This window comes from Notamacropus eugenii, chromosome 7 (assembly GCF_028372415.1).
Source record: "Notamacropus eugenii isolate mMacEug1 chromosome 7, mMacEug1.pri_v2, whole genome shotgun sequence".
NCBI classification, from domain to species: Eukaryota; Metazoa; Chordata; class Mammalia; order Diprotodontia; family Macropodidae; genus Notamacropus; species Notamacropus eugenii.
Window position 1 is genome coordinate 141,608,394 of NC_092878.1, and position 27,857 is coordinate 141,636,250.

The 27,857-nt window shown below is 38.2% G+C and overlaps 1 protein-coding gene and 1 long non-coding RNA gene across 3 annotated transcripts; one reads left to right on the top strand and one right to left on the bottom strand.

Moving 5' to 3' along the window:
* PPM1K (protein phosphatase, Mg2+/Mn2+ dependent 1K) lies at window positions 1–27,857 on the bottom strand. Of its 2 annotated transcripts, none has more exons than XM_072625514.1 (7): window positions 27,761–27,857; window positions 17,422–17,926; window positions 16,098–16,198; window positions 10,089–10,254; window positions 9,761–9,905; window positions 2,396–2,530; window positions 1–613 (listed from the first exon to the last, which is right to left on the bottom strand). In XM_072625514.1, the coding sequence occupies exons 2-7, from the start codon at window positions 17,856–17,858 to the stop codon at window positions 482–484; spliced, it is 1,116 nt and encodes a 371-aa protein (XP_072481615.1). In that variant the 5' UTR covers window positions 17,859–17,926; window positions 27,761–27,857; the 3' UTR covers window positions 1–481. The 2 variants fall into 2 exon arrangements, with proteins under 2 accessions (XP_072481615.1, XP_072481616.1); XM_072625515.1 differs by lacking the exon at window positions 27,761–27,857 and adding an exon at window positions 27,402–27,498.
* Window positions 17,890–25,347, top strand: LOC140514975 (uncharacterized). The gene is made up of 2 exons (XR_011970785.1): window positions 17,890–17,970; window positions 24,610–25,347. It is a non-coding gene; the product is annotated as an uncharacterized lncRNA (long non-coding RNA).

The window sequence follows — 27,857 nt, forward strand, 5'->3', positions numbered from 1 at the left end:
TACATGCCATTGTTTATTTGTTAAAATACACACACATACATACATACACACAGATGCACACACCCCAGAAACCAAGAATCCATCCAAATAAACAAAGAGATGTGATAAAATTAGATTTCATCTTGTGCAGAAAAAAATCATCATTGAAAACCACGAGCTGCCTAGTAGTCTGAAAAATAAATAAAATGATTAACAGATCAAACCCTTTCCTGTTTTGTTTTGTTTTTTTTAAATGAGATCCTTTCACTCATCGTACGCATGGACTCACAGATGTTTGATTACCCATACTGTTATGCCAAACAAGTTGAGTTAGAGCTTACAGGTGATAGCCATGATACTTATGAACAATACATGGAAATGGATAATAAATTTATTGAGTCACAAGATGATCCTGGTACCAGTTTGGTTTTTTTTTAATGTCATTCAGTTTCCTATTATGTTCAGTAGACATCAATCACAGACAAACATCTGACCCAAGCTCTCAAGCCCAGCGTCCACTCGAGGCAAAGCTTCTGCTGAAGGAGAAGCTGACGTCTGAGTTTTTGTATTTTCCCCAGGCACCAAAAGGCACTACGACTGCGGTGCTATTATCTTCAGTACCATACTGTATTGCCTATAGCATTTGGTAGAAGAAAAACAAATACAGGAAATTAGAGTTCGCACAAAGAAACTTAACTACTGTTGATGCACTGTAAGTACACCATGCTCTTTGGATGACTGATCCCTGCTTCAACTGTTCCCAAATACTTTTGATATTTTTGAGTCATTTACTAGCGAATAAATTCCACCTAACTGGTTAAAGTAATTGTGCATGACAGCAGTAGAAGGCATCAGGATCAGAGATTTAGAGCAGAAGCCATTTAATTCAGCCCCCTCATTGGACAGATGGAGAAACACAGACAAGCAAAGTCATTTGTGCAAGGTCACGTGAATCATTAAGGGGTGGACCCAGAAACCTGGCTTCTAAATACAGTGGTGTTTACGTTACACTAGACTCCATGACCACTCACTGATTTCAAGATAACTTTAATAATGAGATCAATCTTAGGGTGGTTGTTTATTTTTCCAATACAGATACAAAAAGTATACAATTATCTTTTTGGCAATTGTAACTTGATTGTCAGGGATTAATTCAAATAATACACTATCCAGAACCACAGGAGGCAGTTGCAACTGTTGTTAGATATATATCTAGTGTATTTTAAATAAGCCACATTCATTAACATATCCCAAAGTCAGTGAATCACCAAGATTAAAATGAATGTTAAAAATCATGTTTGCATGTAATTGGGGAAAATACTAAATAAATTTTAAAACCACAGGCCCACCGTTCATAAAGATGTTTCCAATTTCATACACAGTAATATCATATATTTAACTAGCAACTTCATCTAGCTAGGAAATAGTCAAGAGTTAGGAAGGAACAGGCAGCTTAACAGATTTGAGACACTCAAATCATTCCCTGAAAATCCTTCCAATTTCTAAGAAATCAAAAAAATTACTGCTCGTTAACTGCTTACTTAATATTTTCCAAAACTGGTATATTAGTTTTACATAATTCATAGCCATAATACAGGAAAGTAGAATTTTTAATGAATTGCATACACTATTGTACAGTGATCTTCAGTAACTGATGCATGTATGTGATGTACATACCTAACTTACAGACTTTCCTAAGAAGGATAGTTGGGTTTAGGGGAAAGAGCTCAAGTCAGGATAACTGAATTCTAGGTCCCAGTTCTGGCACGATCTCGCTGTGTGACCTTGAGCTAATCACTGAACCTCTCTGAGCTGCAGTTTCTCCCTCTGTAAACTAAAGGAATTATACTAGAAGAGTTTTAAAATTTCTTATAGCTCTAAAATGAAAACAAGCAAAATGTCAAATTCAGACATATGAAAAGAAAAATATTTTCCTGTATAATCTATAGCAAATTATACAGTAAAAGCAGAAGTCATAGATAATAATAAAATCACATATAAAATATACATATAAAATAAAAATTATAAAAATAGATAATAAAATAGAATCTATAATTTATACAAGTAACCTCGGAAAGAAAAAAATTAAACTGAGACATAAGAGAAATTTTTCTGCCCATGTGGCAGTCAGAGAAACTGGAAGTGGATTAAAGTTGTGCCTTTGACATACAATGTCTTTATTACCTCTCAGTGCCAAGGCACTAGCTGTATGAGCTTATGTTATGCAGGAGTGGCTCAACTAGAATGGTAGAGGGGGTTTCCCCACCAGAAGTTCCTTACACTAATGAAATCACAGGTTGGCACAAAAACATAAAGTTCTTCTATTCTGTGCTGAGACTTCCAATTTTAGCCATTTCACATAATTGCTCTCAAATAATTTCCCATGAAAACAGAACTAAAGTGACTGCCACATTACCTGTTCAGTGATAACATGGGCTGCTTCACTGGGGTCATGGCATTGATTGACAAAGTCACAAATCTCTTGACTATTCACCATGAAGTTAATTCCATCTGTAGTAAGGACCAGGAAGCTGTCATCAGCATGCTGCAGCTAGAAATAAACCCAAACATGATTATCAAGCAGAGTTTACTTGAGAATGACAGTGAATATACTTTATTTGTTGTGGAGTAGCCATTTATATACCAACATGATGGTAATTCTTGAAAAATACTTTTTATTTTCTCAGTTGATAAATGGTCAAAGGATATGAACAGGCAGTTTTCAGAGGAAGAAATTAAAGATATCTATAGTCCCATGAAAAAATGCTCTAAATCACTTGATTAGAGAGACACAAACCGAAACAACTCTGAGATACCACATCACACCTATCAGACTGGCTAATGATAAATGTTGGAGAGGATGTGGGAAAGTTGGAACACTAAGTCATTGTTGGTGGAGCTGTGAGTTGATGCAGCCATTCTAGAGAGTAATTTGGAACTATGCCCAAAGGACTGCAAAAATGTGCGTACCCTTTGACCCAGCAATATCTCTTCTAGGACTGTATCCCAAAGAGATCATAAAAATGGGAAAGGGTCCCACATATACAAAAATATTTATAGCAGCTCTCTTTGTGGTGGCCAAAAACTGGAAATCAAGGGGATGCCCCTCAAATGTGGAATGAATGAATAAATTGTGGTATATGAATGTAATGGAATACTATTGTGCTATAAGAAACGATGAACAGGAAGTCTTCAGAGAGGGCTGGAAAAACTTATATGATCTGATGCTGAGTGAAAGGAGCAGAACCAGGAGAACTTTGTACACATTAACAACCAAGAGGATTTTTTCTGGTAGACTTAGAACTTCATTGCAATGCAAGGACTTAAAAAATTCCCAGTGGTCTTTTCAGACAAAATGCCTTCCACATCTAGAAAAAGAACTATGGAATTCAATTGCAGAATGTAGCAGATATTTTCTTTTCTATTATGTTTTGGTTTGTTATATGATTTCTCCCATTCATTTTAATTCTTCTATATAACATGACTATAGTGAAAATGTATTTAATAGAAATATATGTGTAGAACCTATATAAAATTGTATACCGTCTCGGGGAGGGAGGAGGAAGGGAAAAAAATCTAAGTTATATGGTAGTGATTGTAGAACATTGAAAATAAATAAAATTAAAAAAAATAAATAAAATACAAAAATAAAAATACTTTTTATTCCTTAACAGCAATCAGAACAATATAAATGAGAAGGCAGAGGGGCAAATGTCCATTTTTCCAGGGAGAAAAAAAAAATATCACTCTCTACCCTTCTACCCATCCTTCCCTCCCTTCCTCTTTTTCCCTTGCCTTCCTTTCCTTCTTGGTATCTTTTTCAATTTATATAAATGCCATTCATAAACATGTACCATGCTTTTCTAATTAGATTACATACTTTTAAAAAGTTATTTTTAATTTATGGCATAAAACAAGCACTTCTATAACATAATATAATAAAAAAGATGATTGTACATGAAACTGCAAATTTACTGTGAACACCTTGTTATTCCTTTCAAATATACAACAAAATTATCACATACATCTTTTTTTCTTCCCAAATTATCACAGCACTTGTAAAACAATCCAGCAGTACTGCAATACAGTACAAAAGATTCATCTACAAGTCTTAATTTTATTGTATCAGATATTACTAACGATTATTTGTGATACAAATAATGACAGGAGTTAAGTATGCATATCATCTGCTTGCTACTAGCAACCATTTGTATACAACATAAGGTTTGCAAAGCACTTTACAAATATATTTTCTCATTTGACTTTCATAACAATTCCATGATTTGGGTAAGTTTGTGTATTATTTTTAAAATGGGAAAACTGAGTCTCAGAGAGATTAAGGAATTTATCTTGACCATGAACATATAGCCTTATGACTAGGCCTTGCTCCTCATATGATAACTCTGCCCCCACCCCCACCCCTTTTCCTCCTGAAAACTCTTCTTTAGGTTTTCTTGGTGGACATTGACATACTCAGATATATGAGTGATCCAGGCTCATGACTCTCTTTATCTCGATTAAAGATGCCTTTCTCTCCTCTTACGAGTTTGATTTATTTCAGGACTTGACATTTAATGGTGTCAGGAGCTTTTAGCTTACCGGTTCTGGGAATGAGTTTCTGGATACCCTAGTGCCAGCACAGACCCGAGTCCCTGGAACAGTAAATACTTAGTTCCACCTGAATCTAGACTCCTATCATTTTTAATTAAGTCATCTCCTTAATGGAGACTACTGGCAAAGACCCACGGGCAATTCAGGATATATTTCATCTGCCCCCTGTCCCTTAAGGGAACTGCAACCACTCAAATGGTTTTGCAGTACATTTCTAGGATCTGATCCCTGAAAACTGCTGGTTATGGTGGGGTTCCTTTGGTAAGGATAAAAATCAATCATTTAAAGATGTCCCTTGATGAGGAAGGGCCAAAAATCAAACACCCTGAATAGGAATCTTTTATTTGGTGGCCATAAGAATCCATTAAGAGGGAAACAGAATCTAGGCTTTCATTCACCAAGAAAACATTTAAAAATTCAAAATTGAAAAAAAAAAGAGGCTGAATTTAAAATATTTCTCCTCCAGGTAGGATTAGGCCAATTAGAATCTTAAAAAAAAAAAAATAGAAGCAAGAATAGTCTCTCAAGAGACATGATAGACCTGAGGGTACACTGCAGAATTTGAGTAATCTATATTTCTCTATGAGCCCTGTGTGTGTATCCCAGAATGTGACCTAAGTCTGTCTTTATGGAGTGTTAAGTTTGTATTTGTGTAAGTATGACTGGAGACAGCTAGTAACCCAAAATGAGAGCAGAAATGTCTGTTACAAGCACTATCTGTTGTGTGCTTCTACATGCTTTTCAAACACATGCTTCAGGAAAAAGCCTAGCAGGACAGACGTTTGAACCCAGCTGTCCTGTGGGCAGTGACTTAAATCGCTAGGGATAAGGAAGAAGACTGCCAGTAAAGAACCTCTGGGTCCTTTCTGTCATATCACTTGTGTCTAAAGTCACTTCTCCCATGACCAAGCCACAATAGCCCCTCCGAGGGGAATTCTGGCCACTCAAGAGAACGAGGTAGAAAATAAACCGAAAGATTTAAGCCTAGGTGAGCTTAAGGATTTTTACATGTAATGGGAACTAAGACTAGCAAAAACAGCATGGCCAAGAAGACTTCCTTAAATGAGCCAAAGGAAGCAGAAAATGGAAAAGCAATGAGGTCACACAAAAACTTCTCTAACCAGGATAACGAGGTATTTATTAGAAGGTGCAAGCTCTTGTCTCCTGATCTCTCCAGCTGGAGAAGTCACATCCTTAGATTTGATGAGCTTTCAGGAGACAGTATAAGAGGGAGAGAATCCTAACCACTTTTATAACAAGCTATGGAAAAGTGCTAACCTGGATGTGAGGTTAGATGCTCATCTTATTTGTGCCCATTTGTTAAAAACATTTCTATAACTGGTACCTTAACTGGTATAGCATGCCTACTGAGCACATCAAAAGAAGGGCAGAAATTGGACAGAGATCAGGTACCAAGATCGCAGCCTGTTTTTCTCCAGATGTTCCCCCCTCACCCTCTTTTCTAACCAATTTTAGAAGATTGAGAAACTGTTCTTTCTATCGACAAAGCATCCAGTAGAAACACAACAAATGCTAACAGACTAAAACTAAGTGTGGAAAGAAATTCTGTTTCTAACTCAAGAGGAGCAGCAGCTAGAGAGTAAGTAACTTTCCTGCTAAAGGCTAAACTTCAAATGAAAGTTTGTAGATTAGGTTCAATTGTAAATCTGGGGAACTGTCTGGCTATGGAATTCTGTTCCTTACAATTGCCCACCCAATATCTGACATCAGGGTAATGTGTTTAAAACTGAAAAAATGAGCTTTTTTTCTCTAAGGCATGCTTTGATCAAGGTTTCTGTGTAGTGACCTTAAATGCAATCAATTTGGAATTTCAGCAATTTATGTTTATAACGTATGTTACCATTGTAAAAAACTGTACAAGAAATGTTGGTATGAATTGAAAGACAATTCTTTTGATTGATGAATCACAAAGTATTCTCTCCTGATTCTGAAAAGTGAATATAAGTAAGCAGAAAAGAGAAGTATGATTTAATTTGGAACAATGCTTTGAGATCTTTGTAGACAACATAACAGAACTTGACTGAAAATTGCACAGTCAAGGCTTTCGTAAGCTGTTAACAGGGCTGAGAGAACCCAGAACTGCACTCTTATACTTGAACAGAAATATTAGCCACTGTAGGCCTTCTACAAGTTTTTGTAACTACTAAGAGCACCTTAACGGATTTTTAAAGGGATTTTCCCCACAAACTTCTTCAGAAACTGGGACTACGAACAGGCAGTACAGGTTTCTATCCCCATTTGGGATGAGAGAGATTTGAGATGCTTTAATCTCCTAGAGTAGAGTAACAAATCACATGAGGCCTCGAGGCCCCATGCCTGTGCTTGAGGATACCTGCCTGAATTGTAACTAATCAAGCAACAAAGTATGACTGTGATCAGTAAAGTAGTGAAGAAAATCATCTGGGCTGATACAGCTTGGGAAAGTAAGGTTTTATTAAGTCACTGAGTTTAACAACAATATGTGCTAAAATTATGAAGAATATACTTTGTAGAGTGAATATTGCCTGAGATGTGATTAAAATGTACAATTTGAGCAAGTAAAGGAAAGTTGTTTAGTTTGAGTAACAGGTTTTGGAAATTTGGAAAGGGAGAAAGAAGAAGGTTTGAGAGAAGAATATGGAAGGTAATAAAGTTTTGGTTTTCCAAACCATGAGATACACAAAAATGAAAAGCTAGGATGGGAAGGTTTAAAGTGGAAAGGTTGTTAGAAACTAATAAAAGCTGCAGCCTGATCTGAAAGCCAATAGAGGGTCATGGCATAGACTCTTTCTCTCTGAGACTGTAGAACCCAGACTTGGTCCTACTTAAGTGGGATAACTGTAAATGACTGCCATGTGAAAAGCCTTTGGTAGTGGATTGGCTGGTAATATGAAATGTTTGGGATAAAAAGTCCCTGTGTAAAGTATAATACTGAGTTACTGAAATCACGAAGTGAGATTGAAAAGTAGACCGAGTAATTGAATTGTTTTCTCTTTCTGATGAGATTCCTATGGAGTTCTTAGTCCCGTTCTTATTTAAATGCCACACCCTCCATCTTGGCCAGAAGCCATGCCGACAGACCACAGTAAAGGACGCAAGCTAGGAGACCTGCCTCAGTTTTACCCTTTGTAAATATCCATTGAAACAGAGCCAAGAGCTGTGAATTTAACTCGACAAAGTTTTATCTGTATTACCTAGTACTAGTGATGCAAAATTAAATACGTCTATATTGTGAAACTTTGCAACACCATTATCGATGGGAAAATAAATTCTCTATTATAATTTAAATACTGTTAGGTTAGAAATTCAGTTGTTAAAGCTGTCCAAAGGCTAGTATCTTTGTTAAGAATATTTTACTTCATTCGTATTACAAAAATGGGGATAAATCTTTTGATGTTTTATCTGATAAGGTTATTGAAATGTTTATAAATTTGTTTCAACTCTGTTGTAAGTTCTGTGATGCTTAAACCTGAGAACTACAGGAGTGAAAATACCAAGCACACCTAGTTAGAATGAGAAAGTCTGTTAGATCTGTTTAAATTTGTTTAGAATGATTTTCTATGTAAGGTAATGGGGAAATGCATTCAACTGAATTAAGGTCATCTGACTGGAAATGAGTTTTATTTCATGTTTTGAATCCATAATATTGTTTACAATGTGTAGATATACTATTAGGCATGCAGTTTTTCTTCTAATCTGGATGTTGTTACATTAGGAGTTGAACTGCTAAAGGAAAAGTAAATGTTTGAAAACTGCTAATATTCCGTAGTACAATTTAAGAAAGTGGAAACTTCCAGTTTATCTACAGTAAAGAGGAGGTTTTATTGGCTATCCACTTCGAAAAATGAATTTCCTCTCCCAATGCAAACAAGTTTTACAAGAGGGGAATGGTAATTAGATATTTATTTAGTTATGAAGTTATATCTGGAAAGGTCTATACTGAAGTTACATTTTAATTAACTTAGTCTTAACAAACTCCAGTCTTAAAGATTTATTTTTGCCTTAAAGGTTGAGTAAAAGATAGATATCTGTCAGTCTGGAGACTGACTCACTATCATATGCTCACTATCTATGTGAATTTACAAAATGGTAATACTTCATTAGATTCTAAGGACTCCCATTTTACATCAGGATAAATTTTTTGCTATTTTTGAGAAGGAGGAATATTAATAGAAAGGAATGTTAAGTAAAATCTTTTGTGATTTTTTTTTCCTAGAAGGCTGCTAATTTTTATTTGCTAGCTAATTTGTTCCAATAACTTGAGAGGATTGATAACAACTCTGTCCAGAACTACTGTGATCAGTGAGATTTTGCTATTTGAGGTGAAATCTGTTGGGATCTGGAATATTTTTTCATGAGTTTCAATTTTAGGTTTGGTGTGTTCTTTGGCCAACGTCGCACTGCTTCAAGAAAAAATGCCAGCAGTGCAACGGGAGTGAGATCTGAGCCATAAGACCAGTGGGTATCTATCTGTCCCTGGGAATAAAGGTTAGGAGGATGACTTTGGAAAGACTAAGGTTGGACTCTTCCTACGTGTGTAATTCTGAGCCTAGGTGTGTGTCTTGCCATATACTTGTGTTTATACTATTCTAATATATGTGCTGAGTCATTCTGAGTCCTTGAACTTTGGTTTGGAGGACCAGTATTGATGCTATAATACAGAATCATGGGGAGGATTGGGGAGTGAAGCCAAGATGGTAGAGTAGAAGGATGGACCTACTTTAGCTCTCCCCTGCCCAGCCCATAAAATACCTGTAAAAAATAACTCTTAACAAATTCTAGAGCATCATAAGCCACAAAACGACAGAGTGAAAGAGATTTCCAGACCAAGACAGCTTGGAAGGCTGACAGAAAAAGTCTACTGCATCATGTTCAGAACAGAGCACAACCCACAGAGCGCAGCCCAGCTTTGACCATGAGGCAGCAGGGACAACACTGGAGCAGGCTTCAGGGAGCGGAATCACAGGTAGCAGCTGCGGCTCCCAGATTGCTCAAACCACAAATGCCAAAGACAGATTCAAAGGTCAGTGAGAAAGCTCTTTCACCTGCATGAGAAGGGAACGGGGTCTAGCCCTGCCATCAGCAGCCACTGTAGTAGCAGCATCCACTTTCGGAGCCCTCGCACCTGGGAGCCAATGAATACACACCTCTTCTATCAAGCAGTCCTTACCTTAATTCTTTTTGTTTCAGGTTCTGCAATCACACCACTGTTTTTGAGATCCAAATCTCCAATGCTCCTTGTCATTGCAAGTCTGCCATTCACATGAGGCTGTCCCAAACTGTTCCAAGCTACAAAGCCACCACATTTCTTGATCCTTTCCATGGAGAAAAATTTAAAAGCTAATCAAAAAGGCAGGCTAATATTACTTCAATTAACTCTAAAAAGCTTACCATTTGTCAAAGGCCTTGATTCAACTTAGGAGAGAAACTGTTATTTAAATGCAAACCAGCATTTCTACCAAAAAAAAAAACAAAACCCAAAACAATGGAGGCAATACCTTTCTTTTTCATCTTTTCTCTCTGGAGTGTGGTCTGTGGTCAGCTTTAAGGGCTTTCCTTTTCTACATAAGAGAGCACGGCTATCCCCAACACTAGCTATGACCAGCTCAATACTATCCCGCAACAGGGCTACTGTTGCAGTGGTCCCAGAGATCAGCAAAGTGCCTGCAAATATTACATACAGGGGTATAAATTAGTGAGAGTGACAACTTGAACATACATACATATATACATATATATGCATATATATGTATGCATACACATATATATACATATATATGATAAATTTTTGCTGAAAAATTTTTAGTTAAGTCAAATAACTACAGAAACATAGCATGCTAATTTATCTGGAGCTGCACAAAAACGAGGTAAGAAAAGAAAGCATGCGTGGGCTAAGTGATTCAGTAAAAAGGTTTCACACAGAGAAGAGAAATGAAATTGAAACTAGGAAAAAACCTATATTAGACAATTAAGTATTACAATTTATTACCCCTTCTCCCTCAAAGTTCATATCTATTTAAATAAAGTGCAACTAATTTGAACTTCAGAAAATTCTGATAGCATGCATGTGGATTCTAGGATAAACTTTAAGCATTAAGTTGGGTAAGACCATTATGGGCCCATTTAGTTAAGAGGTCTTTACTCTAATCTGTGGGACCATTAAGTCTCAGATTGCCCACACCTCAGGTCTGGCCCTATTAAAATATAAACTGTAATAACAGGTTAAATTGAAATATACTAAGGAAAGTCAATCTCCATGTGCACATCTACTTTGGAACAGTGCCTTGACACAACTATTCTCATTTTCTCAAATGCTACTAATAAAAACTATCCTATGAACAACAAAAGGTCCCAACATACTTTCCCTAGGGCATTTTAACCAATTCAGCAACTGACATTATAGTCGTCACTCTATTTAAAAAGATGAATCCCTCAGATTTCTAGAGGGTCAGAGTTCATCCAAAAGAGACCTAGCACTATGTGTCTAAAACACCTGCTGCTACCTTGCTCTAATTTTGCAAAGTTATTAATATGCTCAGAATAAACACAACGATAATTAAATTCTACTATCCTTTCCTATAACCCATACTTTGTTTTCTTTTTTCCTTTTAGTTTAGTTTACTTTTAATAGTGTGTCTCTTGTGTTATGTTCTCTCCTTGACTGTTAGAGAAAAGAACGTTGGGTTTGGTAAAAACTTTTAAAATTTCATTGAGCCTCACTGTAAAGTAAGATTATTGCAAAGTAATGAGCTAAAAAATTCTTTTAAAAATTCTTTATTCATGGAATGACTTGATTTGATAGAGAGGAAGTAGGGCTTCATGTAGACCTATAGGCGATATGGGAATAGTCAACGCTAGAGGGGTGGTAGGAGAACAAGACACTAGTGCATTGTTGATGAGAATGTGATTCATCACTACCACGATGGAAAGCAATGTGGAATTATACAAATAAAGTGACTAAAAATCCATACCTTTTAACTAAGAGATTCGACTATGACACTTGTACCTAGAGGAGGCCATGGCTAAAATGGCTATACCACATCACATACCAAAATATTAACAGCAGCACTTTTTGTGATAAAGAATTGCAAACAAAGTAGATGCCCAGTGATTGGGGAACATGGTACATGAATGTAATGGAGAAGTATATTATTGTACAGAAGTGATAAATGTGATATAGAGAGATGCCTTGGAAGAACTACATAAATTGATACAGAGTAAGGCAAGCAGAATCAAGAAAACATTATACATGGTAACTACAACAATGTAAATGGAAAGAATGACCACAAAAACAAAAGAAAATAAAATCAAAGTTAATGCTGAGAAATTATAAAGAACAAGGATGACTGGAAAGAAGAGATATAAGAAGACACCCTGACCCCAACTGTTTGCAGAGGTAGGAGATCCACAAGTGTTGGATATGTTTGCACATATTTTCAGACTTCTTCAACATACTGATCAGTTATGCAAGGCTTTCTCGGAGAGGGAAGGAGCAAGATATGGGGAGAAATTATCGTGACGCAAAAAAAGAGATATCAATAAAAATTATTTTCAAAGGAAAGTGGACTCAGAAATTTAAATTGTTGATTTAAAGCAGGTATTGTCTTTGGTGAAATAATTGACTGAAATAGCAAGCAAATGATTCAATTTCATTGAGGCAGTTTATGTATTTTATATAAATATGTACTGATATTTATATAATTTGTACATTGTAGATGCCAACAAACAAATGTGATTTTAGTATTAAAGGGACTTTAGGGAAGATAAAATGTCTTGTTTAAAGTGAATGATTAAGGATCAACTGTATAATGACTGTTTTTCAAAAATTTTTTAAAAACTACTTTGATTTGGGACCAAACTTCATTAAAAAAAAAAAGGCAGCTTTAATTATGAATATAAAGCAAAAACATCTATTTAAAACTACATTTTTAATGAAATGGCAATTAAATAACATTAAAAGTTTTGATCATCTTCACATTTTATCCTTTGTTTTTGCAATTATCATAGAAAAGACTCATCCAATGGGCAAGTTTTATATAGGACCTAGAAGGTCTCTTTCTACTGTGAAAGTCAAAAATCAAATTGGAACTGCTGTATTATCCAAAAAAAAAATTTTATTTCTGTAAAGCTAAATAAAGCATGTTATGTGCTAAGAACAGGAGATGGTGGCTCAGTAGATAGAACTCTGGGTCTGTAGGCAGGAAGACCTGGGTTCAGATCCAGCCTCAGACACTTCCTAGCTGCGTGACTGTGGGCAAGTCACTTCACCTCTGACTACCTGACAAAATGGAGCCACTGGAAAAGGACATGGCAAACCACTCTGGTATCTCTGTCAAGAAAATCCTAAATAGGGTCACAAAGGTTTGGACACAATTGAAACAACTGAATGAAAAGATACTAACAACATAGCATTAATATAAGTACTTATTTGCTTTTTAATCAAACCTAAAATTCCCACTTGAAAGAGAAATTTTCAAACCACAGACTTCAAATTTAACTTGTACTTGATTGCCACTACTCTACTGGTAATATGACTGGATCATTAAAACAGAAATGCTACAATAACTTGTACTAACAAATTAAAGGCCAGACAAGTGCCCAAATGGCAAATTCAGATGCAATCTGCCAAGGATGCTCCTTTTCTATGTTTAAAGTCAACATATGGCAGTCACATATGTGATGGGCTGAGCCTAGAGAAATGAAGTTTCAGAAACTTAAGTAACCAAATTTTACCAGCATATTTTCTATCAAAAAAGTTCAAAAGCATTTCAGTTCTACCCAGACTAGCCACGCAGACCCCAAATCCTCAGATAAGAGTACATCTCTACAAATTATCTATTATATTCATAGAAAAAAATCATAAAATATGTTCAATCAGCATCCATTCTTATAAAACATTTAACATAAAAGAAAAATTCTCATTTTTTCCCTTATTATATGATTGTATTGCAACATATTCTTAATATTGGCTAAGCAATTTCTATAAGTCATCTTGACTAAGGTCAAAGAGGACGTAGGAAACTAGAAATCACCAGATAAAATCTGGCAGATCTCTTTCGACTGAAGCCTGGCTTAGAAGTGTTCGTAGAATACAGGTCCAAGTTCCCTGCCACAAAAAACAACAACAGAGGCAAACAGGAAATTCACTCAAGAATTTTGGTTAAAGGATTATAGTATAAAGGGGAGGTGTTTCTGTTTTGTTTTTACTTTGGTGAAATATTACTAGCCAAGTTATATAATATTTCAGAAAATTCCAAACCCATGAGTAAAATGCTCCATTTGGCTAGATCTACGGATATTTTTTAGTCCAATGGATTTAGAGTACTTCTCTTAATTTCTTTCTTCAAAGCGAAGGAAACAAAACTAATACGTATGAACAAACTGTTTTCGTACAGTGTGTTTTTGATCAACCAATTTATTTCACATTGATGAAACAGATTCTACATGCCATACTTACCATCCTAGAAGTTCCTAAAAGTGGTATTAAGTCTTAGTTACTTCTAGTTATTCATAGGTTCACATTCCTACTGTGAAGCCAGCTGTCCCTCTGGCAAGGAGTCATTTGGAACTTAACCAGGCTGTTCCTTGAACAAGATGTATATCTGCTTGCCAGGACTATTCTATGAGCCTTCCAGTGAGGCATAATCTTCCAGAGATCCTGTTCCACTAGTGTCCTCCCACAGATGAGCCATCATGGAAGGCTGAAGCTGCACTGTAAGAAACTTATACATCTATACAAGTACTTGCCACCTGATGAGGGTCATCTCTTAAAAATATTTTAAGATGGTGATCTTGAAGTTTCCTCTCAATGCTCATAAATTCCTTTAAGTTCTTATTTTTATCAAGTTAAACACTCTTACTAGGTTTTAACCAAAACAAACAAATTTAGTTATTCTAATGATCCAGAGTTTCCCAAATTTGTTTGGCCTACTACCTCCTTTTCAAAAAAAAAGAAAAAATTAATCAGCACCTCCCTGGAAATTTACTTTCTCTAACCCTTTAACAGTTTTTTTTTTTAATTTGTATTATTTCAAAAAATTACCACCCCAGGATTGTTGCAATGCCCTTGAGGGGTGGTATCACCCACTTTGGGAACCTATGGGTCGATTCTCTGTTATATCTGATATTATGATTTAAGCAGTCTACCACAGCAGACAAAATACCTTGGAGTCAGACAATAGGATTCAAATTTTGCCTGTGGAACTTACGACCCTGTGTCCTTGTGCACCTCACATCTCCTGGCCTCAGTTCTCTCATCTGTAGTATGAAGGGCTGGAGGAAATGACTTCTAGGGTTCTTCCAGCCCTAGATCTATCAGCTAGGATATATTCTGTACTGTTATTTAAGTGGTAGTGGTACGGGGACACATATTCTTGTTAAACTTGAACATCGTCTTCCAAACATTTTACTCCAAAATGCTTAGCTATTTTCACAATGGCCTGTTACACATGAACTATACTGGGACCAAACAAAATTATCTGATATTGACCCATTCTTTTAAAAATGACTAACAAGAGTCAAACAGTATTTGGATTCTGCCTCCCCTTTGAAGTCTCTCCTTTTGGCTCAGAAAGAAGCCAGCAACTAGATAATTAGCCCTGAAAAAATACAATATTCAATGTTTTCCTGAGGATTTTAATAAGAAAACCTTCATCAGAGAGCAGAGAAAATAACGGACTCTCACCACAAAGTCACTGTCTCTAAAACACAGAATTCAAGTGAAGTTGCCCCGAGAATCAGGAGAAATCTGTGTCCTACTCCTGACACTGTTCATTCTTTTTGTGAATGCCAGTCTCCTTATTTGCAAAAAGGGAGTAATCCAACCCCATCCACTTCCTTGGGACACTGGGAAAATGAAATTGGGGTAATAGATTTTAAGCTCCTCAAAAGAAAAGAGTTAATCAAATCCAGAGTATCAATCATCAAGCTAGCTAATAAGTCTAAAGGCACACCTCTTGTAAAAAGCATTGCAGTTCAGCTTTTTGCCCTTCCATTTCACAAACAACAATTTTCTTGTTAGTACAAAATACTCTGCCAATTCTGATATGGGTGTGCATTATAGAGCTTCCAAATCCTAAAAGACTCTATCTTGTGTGTACATTGTCCTTCAGTGTGAATGGAGCAACCCAGTAAATGAAAGGGCAGGGTCTGGCAATTCATCTCTCTTGTCTAAACCAATGGGAGCGATAGCCTTTTAGGGGAAAAACATGATTTTTCCAATGAGGATCAAGCTTTACTGTCTAGTAAATTGTTCTAAGCAAGTAAATTCTGAGGAATAATATGAAGTAACTTTTTAAAAGTTTAGTGGAACGTTACATACACAAAACTCTTCAGGACAATTTTTAAGTACAGTGCGAATAATCCATCAGTTTGGATTTCAACATATGCTCAAATTGATTCCTTCTATGACATTAAATAATTTCCTACTTAAAAGTCCATTTCAACATTAGAATAGCAAGCTTTTTTTTCAAGTGGTTACCTGGAAGAAATGTAGATGTTTTACTTACCATCAGCAGATAAGTGTGCATGCCTTATAAATGCTTTATCTATTTCTAGGAAAGCACTTGTCAACACAGTTTCCAAGTTCTTGTCCTTGGTAAGGAAATCCCTTTGTTTGGAAAAAAAAAAAAAGCCAAGAGCAAATATGATCATTTTACAGTTTTTGATCGTTTTACTTATTATACTTAGCTAAATCATTATAGACTTAACTATAACAACTTTAGTCTTTTTAGTGTCACCACCAATCACATTTACCTAGCGCTTTATACTTTTCAAGACATTTTCACATTCGTAATTTATTTTATACTCACAACAATCCTGTAAGACTAATGAAAACGTCTGACCAGGAAGTCAAAGAACTAGGCAATGGAGCGTATACCTTTATATCCCAGTAGCCGCAGAGCATGATAACCACAGGCAGTGTGACAGACAAAGAACTCTAAAGGACGTGGGCTCAAATGTTCCTTCTTTTACTTACTACATGCACAACTGTAGACCAATCACTTGCCTTTTGTGGATCTTGACTGTCTTGTCTGTAGAATGAAAGGCTTACTAAATGACCTCTAGGCACCCTTTTGGTTTACAGATCCTATGACCTAATTGGTACACATTCCTCTATTAAAACACTATGGGCATTCACCTGGATGTATTGTGGTGAACTCCTCATTCACAGCTAGTAACACAGCACTCTCTCAAGGATAACTAGGCCAGTGAGATTATTTAGTAGGATTCCAGTGACCACACTCAAGGAAATCTCCCTACCACTAATATCATCACACAATAGTTGTGTCAGAATACTTCAAATTTACTCTCTATAATTCAAAACCATATAGGCCATTTGAAATGGATACCAATAAAGCACTATGAATCCTGATCAATATTTACAAAAAATATATATATATAAAGCTCAAATAAGTATTTCTAAAACTCTCATTAAAAAGCAGACCATATAAAGCTAAGCACCAAAAGAGAGAAAAATACATATATTCCACTCAGATGAGGTTACATTCCACACACATAATCAAATGTAGTGGCTGTGCTTTGTCTTGCTTCACTACAAAGATGAGTTCTATGAGGGGGAGGGGGAGGGCTGCAGTTACTGGAAAGGGAGAGAATTAGAGAAAAAAATTCAATACTTTTTTTTTTTAAGACAATGGTAAGCTGCTTTTTCTATCTCTGGCCACAGACAAGATGTAACTTTCACTCTGCTATTTTTTATGCCAACACTGTTACATAGTATAAGATTTACACATGTCTCCAGTCTGAATCAAAAGCCTAAAAGGGCCTGACTAGGTCACCACCAGACGCCAGACAGAAAGCTTCTGTACATACATAATGTATCTTTCCATGTGCGTGTGACAGAAGTCGGCAGCTGCAGACCCACCGTGCCCGTCATACACTGCAAAGTACAGGACCCCGTCCGTCAGCTGCGCGAAGCCGAACCGGTCCTCGTTCTCTTTCCGTTTGCCGATCTGGGAGGAGCAGCCCACATTTTCCAGGCTAACTTTGGGAATGGGCTTTCCATACTTAATGCTCGGGGGGAGGAGGATTGGCTCATCGAGGCGGTTATCCCAAATCCCAAAAGTGTCCCATGTGGCTGGGCGCCCGCTGCCGTCCGCATCGAACCTAGAGGACCTCCGCGCAGAGGTGGAGCTGGGGCAGGCGGGGGTCACTCTTCTGTCATCCTGCAGCAGGCGCGTGGTCAGCAGAGCTCTCCTTCTCACCTGACACCCTCCACTTCTAACTAACAACAGGGCAGCTGTTGACATCACTCGATCCCAAGGAACTTGGCGGTTAAGAAAAGACCACTGGAATGTCTTCAAGGAAAATGGTACAACTAGGAGGAAAGAGAGAGATGGGCATTACAAGCAATTATAAGCAGTAAGTCACAAGCATTTATTAAGCACCTGCTGTGTGCCAGTGCTACGGTAGGTCTGTATGACACAAAGCCCAGAACAAAGTAGCCCTTGCTCTTTGACTAGCTGGGGAGTGGGAGGGAAGGAGCCCAGCATGTACATGTACACACACACACACACACACACACACACACACACACAACTTCGGGGCACAGGGAGGCGCTAATAACTGCACAATGTAAGAGAGGGGATGTACAGGGAGCCAGGGACTCTAAGAGGTAAGGTGAAGGAAGAGCGCTCCAGCATGGAGGTGGCCTGTGCAGAGGCTGCAGGAGGGCTGGAGATGAAATCTCTCGCGCAGAGCAGTTTTGCTGAACTATTCCCCCCACTCCATCCCAGACACACCTTTGTCATTCTTTGTCATGAGGGATGGAACAATGGGGAAGGAGGGAGGGGAAAGGAGACATTAAAATATAGACATGGTATGAAAACAAATGATGATACATATGGGAAATGACCTTGTGGTTTTATTGATGGAGGAATTTTTCTCATTCCTGAGTTCCCTATATCAATAAAATTACCTTCTCCACAACTTAGAGTCTTAGAGAGTTGCCTAGGGCACTGAGAGATTGTGACTCCTCCCCCTCCATCAACATAATCTTTTTTTTAACTTTGACCCCCAAAAAAGAATAGATATTTCCCAAAGTCTCCAATTTTTAGCTAAGACTGCACCTTAGCTATTGGAGTATCGTTTATTAATCATTCCAAGATACAGGAACGTAAGTCTTATATAACAAGGCTCATGAAAATTTTAGCACATTTCAACACCTTAAAAGAAAAACTAAAAATCTTTTGTCTTCGCCTTTGAGTTAGATTTGCATGAATTTTTTTGGTGTAGTTGATCTTGAGGAATGGCTGCACATAATTAACAATCTAGACAGAAACCAATTTACAAACAACTCCTCTATACAACATGATCATCCCCAGTCCCTCCCACTGAAGTTTCTCTGGTGGAAGGAGGGAAGGCGCCCCTCCTATTTGGAGAAAGCTATGTTCCTGGCACTCTGAGTCCTAAATGACTTTCTTCATAGAGATAAGGTTTTAAATGATGGCTAGTTTCTACAGTAATTTAAGTACCATTTTTATCTGTAATTATATTTATTCTGTATGTAAATATACATATAAACATACAGATATGTATAGACATGAATAGATGTGTAATTGTGTGGGACAGCTAGATGGCATAAAGTACTGGCCTAGAGTCAGGAAGACGAGTCTTCCTGAATTCCAATCTGGACTCAGACCCTAGCTGTGTGACCCTGGGCAAGTTAGCTAAAACAGTTTGCCTCAGTTTCTTCATCCACAAAATTATCTGGGAAACAAAATGACAATCTACTCCAGAATCTTTGTCAAGAAAACCCCAAATGGGTTCAGAGCTGGACAAGACTGAAAAAGGACTGAATAACAATAGTTGTGTTCCTCATTAGAACTTTGTACTTATATTCTAAATGAGGTTATCCACTTCCTTATGTTTCATGATGTGTTGTGGTGGAACCATCTCTGATCCAAGTACAGGAGTTTATTAAGATTGATACCTCTCATAAAGTGGGTCAAGTTCCAAGAGAAACCAGCAGCTTCAGAGAAAGCAAAATGGAATTTTATGGGGTAAAGATGCAATTACATAACATAAATTATGAATATGAAAAGGCAGGAGGGGTTTGTTAAGGGATTAGGTGATAGGGAAGGGGTCTCTGCCACAGTGGAACTGTGTATGCAATTACCCACAATGCATACATAAAAACCCACAGGGGTGGGGTATGTATGTATGATAAAACTATATTATAATAAGCCTCTCTAGTCACAAGTTCACCTAAAGGACACTTTTGCTGTTACTGTACAGGTACCTACTTAAGGGAAGTCCCTTCTATTGTTTTGGGATCCACATCCTGCTTGGGCATCCTGGTAGTGATGCTTTCTGATTGGCTGAACATTGTGGTCCTGTCTGAGACTAGATGGATGTGGTTGTGATTGAATGCATGGACACACCTGCTGTTTCTGTGGGAAGTATGAGTTCATGGACACACCTGTTCTAGTGAGCAGAGAGACATATGTAAACAAGTTAGGTTTTTGAGTGGCGGTGGGGGTGAGTGAGTGGCTAGGTAAGGGCAGTGGGCCTGCTGTTCAGTGGTGCCTATTTTTATGGGGATTCCATCACTTACGTCATTCAGAAATCTTTCACTATTTACACACACCTTCATTTGGTCTTGGAAGGTGGCCTTTCTCCTTGCCAAAGCTAACTACTCTCTACATGCACCCTGACCTTATTTTCTGTTGATTTCTCCAGACTTGCCCCCCTCTCCACTCCTTACTCTATTTTATCTTCAATCTCCTAGTTCTTTCCCACTGCCTACAAACTTACCCAAGTCTTCCCCATCTTAAAAAACAGCAGCACAACTTTCCCTTGACTTCATCATCCTTATCGCTATCATCCTTTATCTGTTCTCACCTAAGCTTCATGAAAAAGAGCCTTTCCCTCTCTTCCAAACCTTTTGTTAATCTGGCTTCTGATCTGTCACTCAACAGGAACTGCTCTCTCCAAAGTCACCAGTGATCTCTTCTCAATCCTCATCCTTCTTGACCTCTTTAAAACCTCTGATCACCTGTTCTCCTATTCCCTGTCTCCCCACTCCTCCTCACTCTCCACTGAGGGACTTTCAGCCAGGTTGTGCCCACTAACTCCTTAGGGGTATGCTAGGGCTAGCTCAAAATGGCTGGTGAAAGGCAACGATTACACTAATCAGGGCTGGATTTAGTGTTTTGCTGATTGTTTGGATTTTTAAAAGTGATGGATAAAATGCTAATAATGCAGATTAAACTTAAAAGCATATTATCCTGCATGCATTTTTTTAAAACAGAGAGCTAATTATTAAACTTTTGCTAATTGCCAAGTTTCTACCTCCAGCCTTCTTTTGTTTTCTGTGCTTCATGTGTAAAGAAGGTGAAACTCAGAAAAATGTGGCGGATGGAAAGAATATTTTCATGATAACTTGAACCTTCCTTTCTACAAAGCTATTTAATCTGCTGTTCCTAATCAACTGGAACCAGATACTACATCTGAAAAAGTTTATATGCTTTCAAAGAAATACAGATGTCAACCAATCAACAAGCATTTTATTGCTGCCGGTGCAACCCACCCCCACCCCCACCACAGAAGAAATACACAGTCTCAAATATCATAGATTTCCTGTCATCCGAAAGTTTACAGTCAAGATAGCCCATAAAAGAATGAATTAGCCTGAAGACAATAATCTTTATGCTGACAACTGAATGGAAAAAAAAAATCATCTTTCCATCAAATACCTCTGATAAAAGTCTGATATCTTACATAACATGGCAAAAGGATATGAACAAGTTTTAGAAAGAGTAGACAAATGAAAAATGCTCCAAATAATTATAAGACTAATGCAAGTTAAAATAAATTTATATATTCACGTCCCACCCATCAAATTGTGGTTTCTATAATGTCTAATCTAAAACTCTATTTTTTTTTTATAATATACAAAAGGATATGCTTGCTATTAAGGATTTCGATAACTTCATATAACATAAATCCTCAGTAAAAATGAATAAATTATTGTCAGTATCACTTGAACTAGAATGCATACATGAATATACATTTATACTTCAGTAAATTAGTAAATGGAAACCTTTTTTCTTCCTTAAACTTAGCATCCTTTTGAAGTCCCTCTAGGTAAACACTGACATATGTAATATACACACATATGGGAATGTATGTAGACATATATACACACATCTATATATGTGTGGATATGATATATATAAACAAATATACACATGCATATATACATATGTGTTTTGTTAGTATAATATATACTATGTGCATATGTGTGTATATACACATATATACATGTGTGTGTAGATATATATATATATGATAGGGAAAGTTATAAACTCCAGCAGAAGTTCCATTGTTTTCCCCCAAGAAGCACCCTCAAGGTCATTTATTTCCCTTGACATATGAAACAGCTAGTGCAGGGGCAAAGGGGAACCTCTCATATGATAGCTGCTGCCCCACATAAGCTACTCTGAGATCACAGGCCTCTGTGGAACTCAAGTAACTAGGTAACCAGCCAGCCCAGGTAACTACATTTGGTAATAAGAGCCTGCATCCCCACTGCCCCTAGTGGTGCTAGCACAATATTCTGAGAACTGTCTTCTTCATCTCTAGTGTTGCAACCTCAACGCTCATCTGGGAGTTTCACTTTATATTAGATGATCTGAGACTACAGCCCTGCACATAGCCCAGGTAGCTGGTAGACACATATAACCAAGGAATGTATTGCCGGCAAAGAACATCCTTCAGTAAACTTCATTAGAGTACATAAGGCATATAACCTGTTTCCTTCTACTCTGGGTAATGGGGTTAGTTAACCACAAAATGAATCATTTAAAAGCAATGGTGTCACACTCAAATAGAACTGTCCCTTTTGGTGATATACTGACTTACAAAACAACAAATTAACCTGATCTATATTGTACTGTATTTTCACTTTGTAAGGTATTAGGAACAAGATAATATGGTCAATTCCCCTTTAAAAAAAATTTCCTTTAATTCATTTGATAAAAGGAGTAGGGGAAGGGAAACAAACTAATAAGCTGTTGATGGAGCTATGAATTGGTGCAACTATTCTGGAAAATAATTTGGAATTATATGAAAAAAGTCACTAAGGTTTTCCAATCTTTTGCCCAGAGAGTCTACTTAGAATATACTTTATGGTAGATATAGAGAGAAACAACTCACTCAGAGTAAGACCTTGGAAAAGACCTTAGCTTAAAAAGGCCAAGGTCTCCCACTGTATTCTGGGCCATTTCCAGTCATCCTAATCTGTATCTTGCCGCTGGTCCCAGATGGTTCCAGTGGGGAGAGCGAGAATGGTGACTTTGTACAGCCCTCTCTCACTCAAATACAATTCACTTGCAAGTCATGGCATCATCTTCCTGATGTCATGGTCCTCTTCAAGAAGGAAGGACAAACCAAAGGTAGTCATAGAGAGAAACAACAAAGGATTTGATCCCAAATATATCAAAATGTTCTCAGCAGTATTTTTTGTGGTAGTAAAAACTTTTAAACAAAGCAGGCACCCATAAGAATGGCAGCACAGATTATGGTAAATTAATATGATACAATATAATTGCAACATAAGAAATGATGAATATGAGGAATTCAGAGAAACTTGGGCTGTGTAACCCTAGGCAAATGACTTAACTCCTCACTATCCTATGCAATTCTCTAAGACTAAGTTTCAGAGCGGGCACTGTTCTCCATTGGGAAAAGAAATTTTCTCACCAGGAACTCACTACACTGAAGAAATCACAAGTCTAGCTTAAAAAAAAAAAATGGAAATTTAAAAAATTGGAAATTAAAAAAAAAAGGGAAACTTGTATGAACTGAAATAAAGAGTAAAATAAATAGAACCAGGAAAATGATAGGCACAATAACAATAATGTAATAGAAAATAACAACAAAATCTCTCTCTCTATGTATACACACACACAGCCATATAGCTAAACAAACATGGTCCCAAACTCAAGGAAATCCACTTTTATCCTTTCCATTGAGAAGTATAAGCCTGCCACCATCATTGGCAGTAATCCTATCAATTGCTTTTGCTTGTTTTCCTTTGTTACACTGGCAGGTTCACTGGATGTGTAGTGGGGTACTGTGATATCAAAACAAAAAGCATTAACTTCAAAAAAAAAAAGCAACAGAAAAGAAAAAGTGGGACAATTTATGAGAATTGAAACAAAGCAAAGAAAGAAGGAAAATGCATCCGATCACAGGAGAACGTAAATAAAAAAAATATTAACAGGCAACTAAACTGAGAAAAATTGCAATAACTAATCTTGGTCCTAGGAGACAGATGCTGCAACACACATCTCTCCTTTAGGGCAGAGACATGGGATCCAGGTTCTGATCGCTGCTTATATTTTATTCAATTATATTTCTTTTTTTTACAAGGTAGGATTGTGTGTGCAAAATGACTGCAAATACAAAAAGCAAGAGGCATTAATAAAACTTTTTAGCAAATAGCACTGCCTGAGGGAAGCTTATTTTTTTTTCTTTTAGCTAGACTGATACTTGCTCCTACAACACAAATGGGATGAAATTTGCATGGCTAAGATTTTCAAAGCTATCTGATTCTCAGAACAACTCAACTATCGTAATATCCAATAGTATTATTGTATCCATGTTATGGCAGGGAACTAAAGTTGATTTTGAGAAGCTGAGGTCACACAGCTCCTAAGTATCAAAGGATGGATTTGAAACCAGATCTCATTGGATTCCGAGGCAATTCTTTTTCCTCTATAATTTGTTACTCTTCAGAATGATGACATTCCCCAAAATGCATTTCCCCTCCTGAAAGGTACACCATGCCCTAGACAACCCCTACTCCTTTCTCCAGATCTTTGAAAAACTTTGTGCTAAATTCAGACCATTCCTGATGTAACTGCTCAATGCTTTCCAATCTGGCACTCTAATCTGCAGCTCTTAAAGTTACAAGAAAAAAAATTAACACACTGATATTCTTTTCTTTTAATATTATGACTGACACTTTCCTTTTTACCTTCCATGTTTTAACAGTGAAAGAAAAAGAATTGAACCGGATATCCAAAAGTGGCGAAATGCCCCTAGAAGCAAAAATTAAGAATGGGGCTCAGTGGATCAGGAATCAAAAGAGAATGAAAAGCTCTCCGAACATAGTTCCAGGGACCCATGAACCATTTCTTTAGTAAATGCTGAAACCATTCAACTGCTACCTGTTTCTTCAACTCATACTCAACTTCAACTCAGCAGAAATATTATTGTTATGACCTCCTAGGTAAATTAAAGCCTTTTAAGAGATTCTCTGATACACTTATAATACTAAAAATACCTACATTTATACAATTCATTTCTATGTATGCCTAACATATATCACAGTCCAAATAGAATACTTAAACAGCTAGTTTTCCTGAAACTTTTCAGCTTACCTTTATTAGATGAAGAAATTAAGTAAGCTGGAAGTTAAGTGACTTGCACAAAGTAACACAGCTAGTAAGTGACTGGAGATGGATTTGAGCTCTGGTCATCTTGATTCCAGGAATACTTAGAACTCTGCCCACTATACCACCTAAACACCTCTAGGTCTGTTTTTAATCTGCAGAATTACTGCCTTGAACTAGATGTTGTCTATAGTTTCTCATACCTCTGGATTAAGGATTCTACGAACCTGTTCACAAAAAGTGACTATTTACTAATATAATGTGATAGAAATCTGTGAAGATTATGCAAAATATTTCTTTTTTGCATTAAAGAAAAGTCCTAAATTTTTATCACTCAATTTGACTTTGAAAAAGCTTTTTTTCTATGTCCAACATACATAAAACAATTTTATACTAAAATTATCTTTAACTTGCTGATCTAGTATTTTGGTGTATGGTGAAAGCAAGGGCTGAGGAACATGAGTGCGTACAATCATCCCTAAAAAGCTGGTAATATCAGGTGAAACAGAATTAGGTGAAAACAAGGTTGAAAGGACAGTTAATTGATATGGTCTATGAAGGTTTCCAACAAATGAAAACATCTAGACAAAAGAAAAATCAAGAAGGAAATGTTTCATTCTTTGCTTAAATGCATACCCTGCTGAGCGATAACTATGTACATCAAAGCTGTTACTATGACTTTATTTTTACTCCACCCATGCTGTATGATCCCACAGCAGTTAAACCACTCGAACTTTATTTTTTGAAAAGGCAGGATGTTGCTGAGTGCCTTTCACATAAGTTTCCACTTAAGATGGGAAGCCATTCAAACCTGCTCTGATTTTATGCCTTTAAACCCAAATCACTCAGGCTTTCACTGATTGACCAATAACAAGTCCCAGCCAAAAGCTCACTTGCTCTTAGGATGGCTCAGAGTAAGTGTAAATAACTGTCTTGGTTCCATCCAGAAACTCTGAGGGTCCCCATCTCCCACACTGATTATTTTAGGAAGGAAAACTAAACCATCTTTTGTCTCAATTCTTACCTAGCCTTTAATCGCTGAATGGGCATTGCCTCAGACAAACTGAGATCTGGGAAAGAGTTTTAAAAGGACAAGGTCTTCTATTGCATCGAGGGCCACTGGTCACTGAATTCTCATGACTGGAGGACAGAGTGGGGCTGGTGCAAACTTTGGACAGCCCTGCCTCACTTAAATCCAACTCCCTTGTAAGTCAAGACATCACCATCCTGACGTCACTGGTCCTCTTCTAATATGAAGGATGATTCAAACTACTCTCCTGAACTTTTCAAGGAAGTAAAAAAGGCAGCTTTGTGAGCTTTTAGGCAGTTTTAAATTCAAAGCATTCTTACCCTTCCTTGAGATCATCCCTCCAACACTAAAAGGATGAAATAGATACAAAGTTATTATAACATCTAGAGCCTTCACCAAGATGGAAACACATTGGAGAGCTATCTAGAATTACCAAGTCAAGGATGTGAACTTCAAAAAAATAAAAATCCCTTTTTTAAAAAGGTGGGGAGGGGAATCACAATAAATTTCCAACAGCCATTCAAGTTTCTCTTATATTTTAAGATAAAACACTCCCCAATGTTTAAAGCCAAATACCATCTTCACCAGGTCCCAGGTTGCCAGCTGGGAAGCTTATCTACTTGGAACAAGTAAGACGACCGACCGGTATGGTGCTTTAGGTTTCGTTGTCTACACTGTGTATAATGGACAAGAGTGTTTTTCTTAGCCTTCATCAGAAAACAAGTCTCGGTTCAATGGACCGAAGCCATCGTAGCCGTCCTGTGACACATACCTGGAAATGACACGAGCTAAATGCCACAATCCCCACGTGAATTTTAACATTTTCCTCCGCCCAAAGTACAAGACTGAGATGCAAGAACTGAGATAAGCCCCGGTTGGGCGCCCCTCCCTCCGGCCTCTGTTTTCTCATCTGTAAAATGACCCTGTCCGTCTGCCCCCTGGACCCCCTCTGTTCTGTGAATGGGTATGTTGCTACGAGGAGGGGCTCTGCTGCGGGGGGGTGGGGGGGACTGGAAAGGGGTAAGTAAAAGAAAAAAAGAGAAGGTAAAAAATGAATTTTAAAAGTGGGCGGGTGGGTGTGGGAACAAGGAGGGAGGCTTTCTGCCCCACGTTCCCCTTTCCTCTCCACGCTCGCGGCCCTCCCCAAGAAGAGGGCGGCGGTGCCCACGTCGGTCCGGGTGCCCACGTCGATCCGGGTACCCACGTCGGTCCGGACACTCCCTCCCCCCTGCCAGCCCCTTCTGGCCCAACGTCGGGGAAGCCCCCCGCGGCCGCAGCATCTTCACGTCCGGCCCGGAGCAGAGGCCCCGCTCCGTGGCTCGACCCGGCCCGGTCCGCCCCCCCGGCCCCCAGGACCTCACCCGCCGAGCCGACACTCGCCTTTCCAGCCGCCGCTGCGGCCACCCCGGGGTCCGGAGCCGAGCTCTCCCAGCGGACCTGAAGATGTGGAACGTCGGCCTCGGAGCTCCGCCGGCCACACCCCTGCCCCGCCCACTCCCCTGCTGCGCCTCGGCCTGGGCCGCTCCCGACCCACCAATGGGAAGCGGGCTCAAAAGGCCCCACCCCCTCCCCGGGCCGCTGCGAAGCCTGAGGCAGCCTCCAGAATCGGAACTGAAACGCCCGAGGAGGCCGCAGGGCCCGCACGGCGCCCGTCGCCCGGACTTTGGGAGGATCAGAATCTGGAGCCCCGGCGGAGCCCCCGCTCTCCCGGCGCTCTTACCTGGGGCCCGCTGCACGCCCCGCCGCCTAGCTCCGTGCAGCCGCGGTGCTGTCTGCAGTAACGGGGCCGCTTTGGTCCAGCCCGGCCCCAGCCTCCA

Excerpts from the sequence above, each read along its gene's own strand:
- PPM1K (XM_072625514.1), bottom strand. The coding sequence starts at position 17,858 with ATGTCAACAGCTGCCCTGTTGTTAGTTAGAAGTGGAGGGTGTCAGGTG. Across the intron at positions 10,255-16,097 it reads TGCACACTTATCTGCTGATG|GCACTTTGCTGATCTCTGGG; the intron begins GTAAGTAAAACA and ends TAATATTTGCAG. Across the intron at positions 2,531-9,760 it reads CTGAAACAAAAAGAATTAAG|CTGCAGCATGCTGATGACAG; the intron begins GTAAGGACTGCT and ends GTTTATTTCTAG.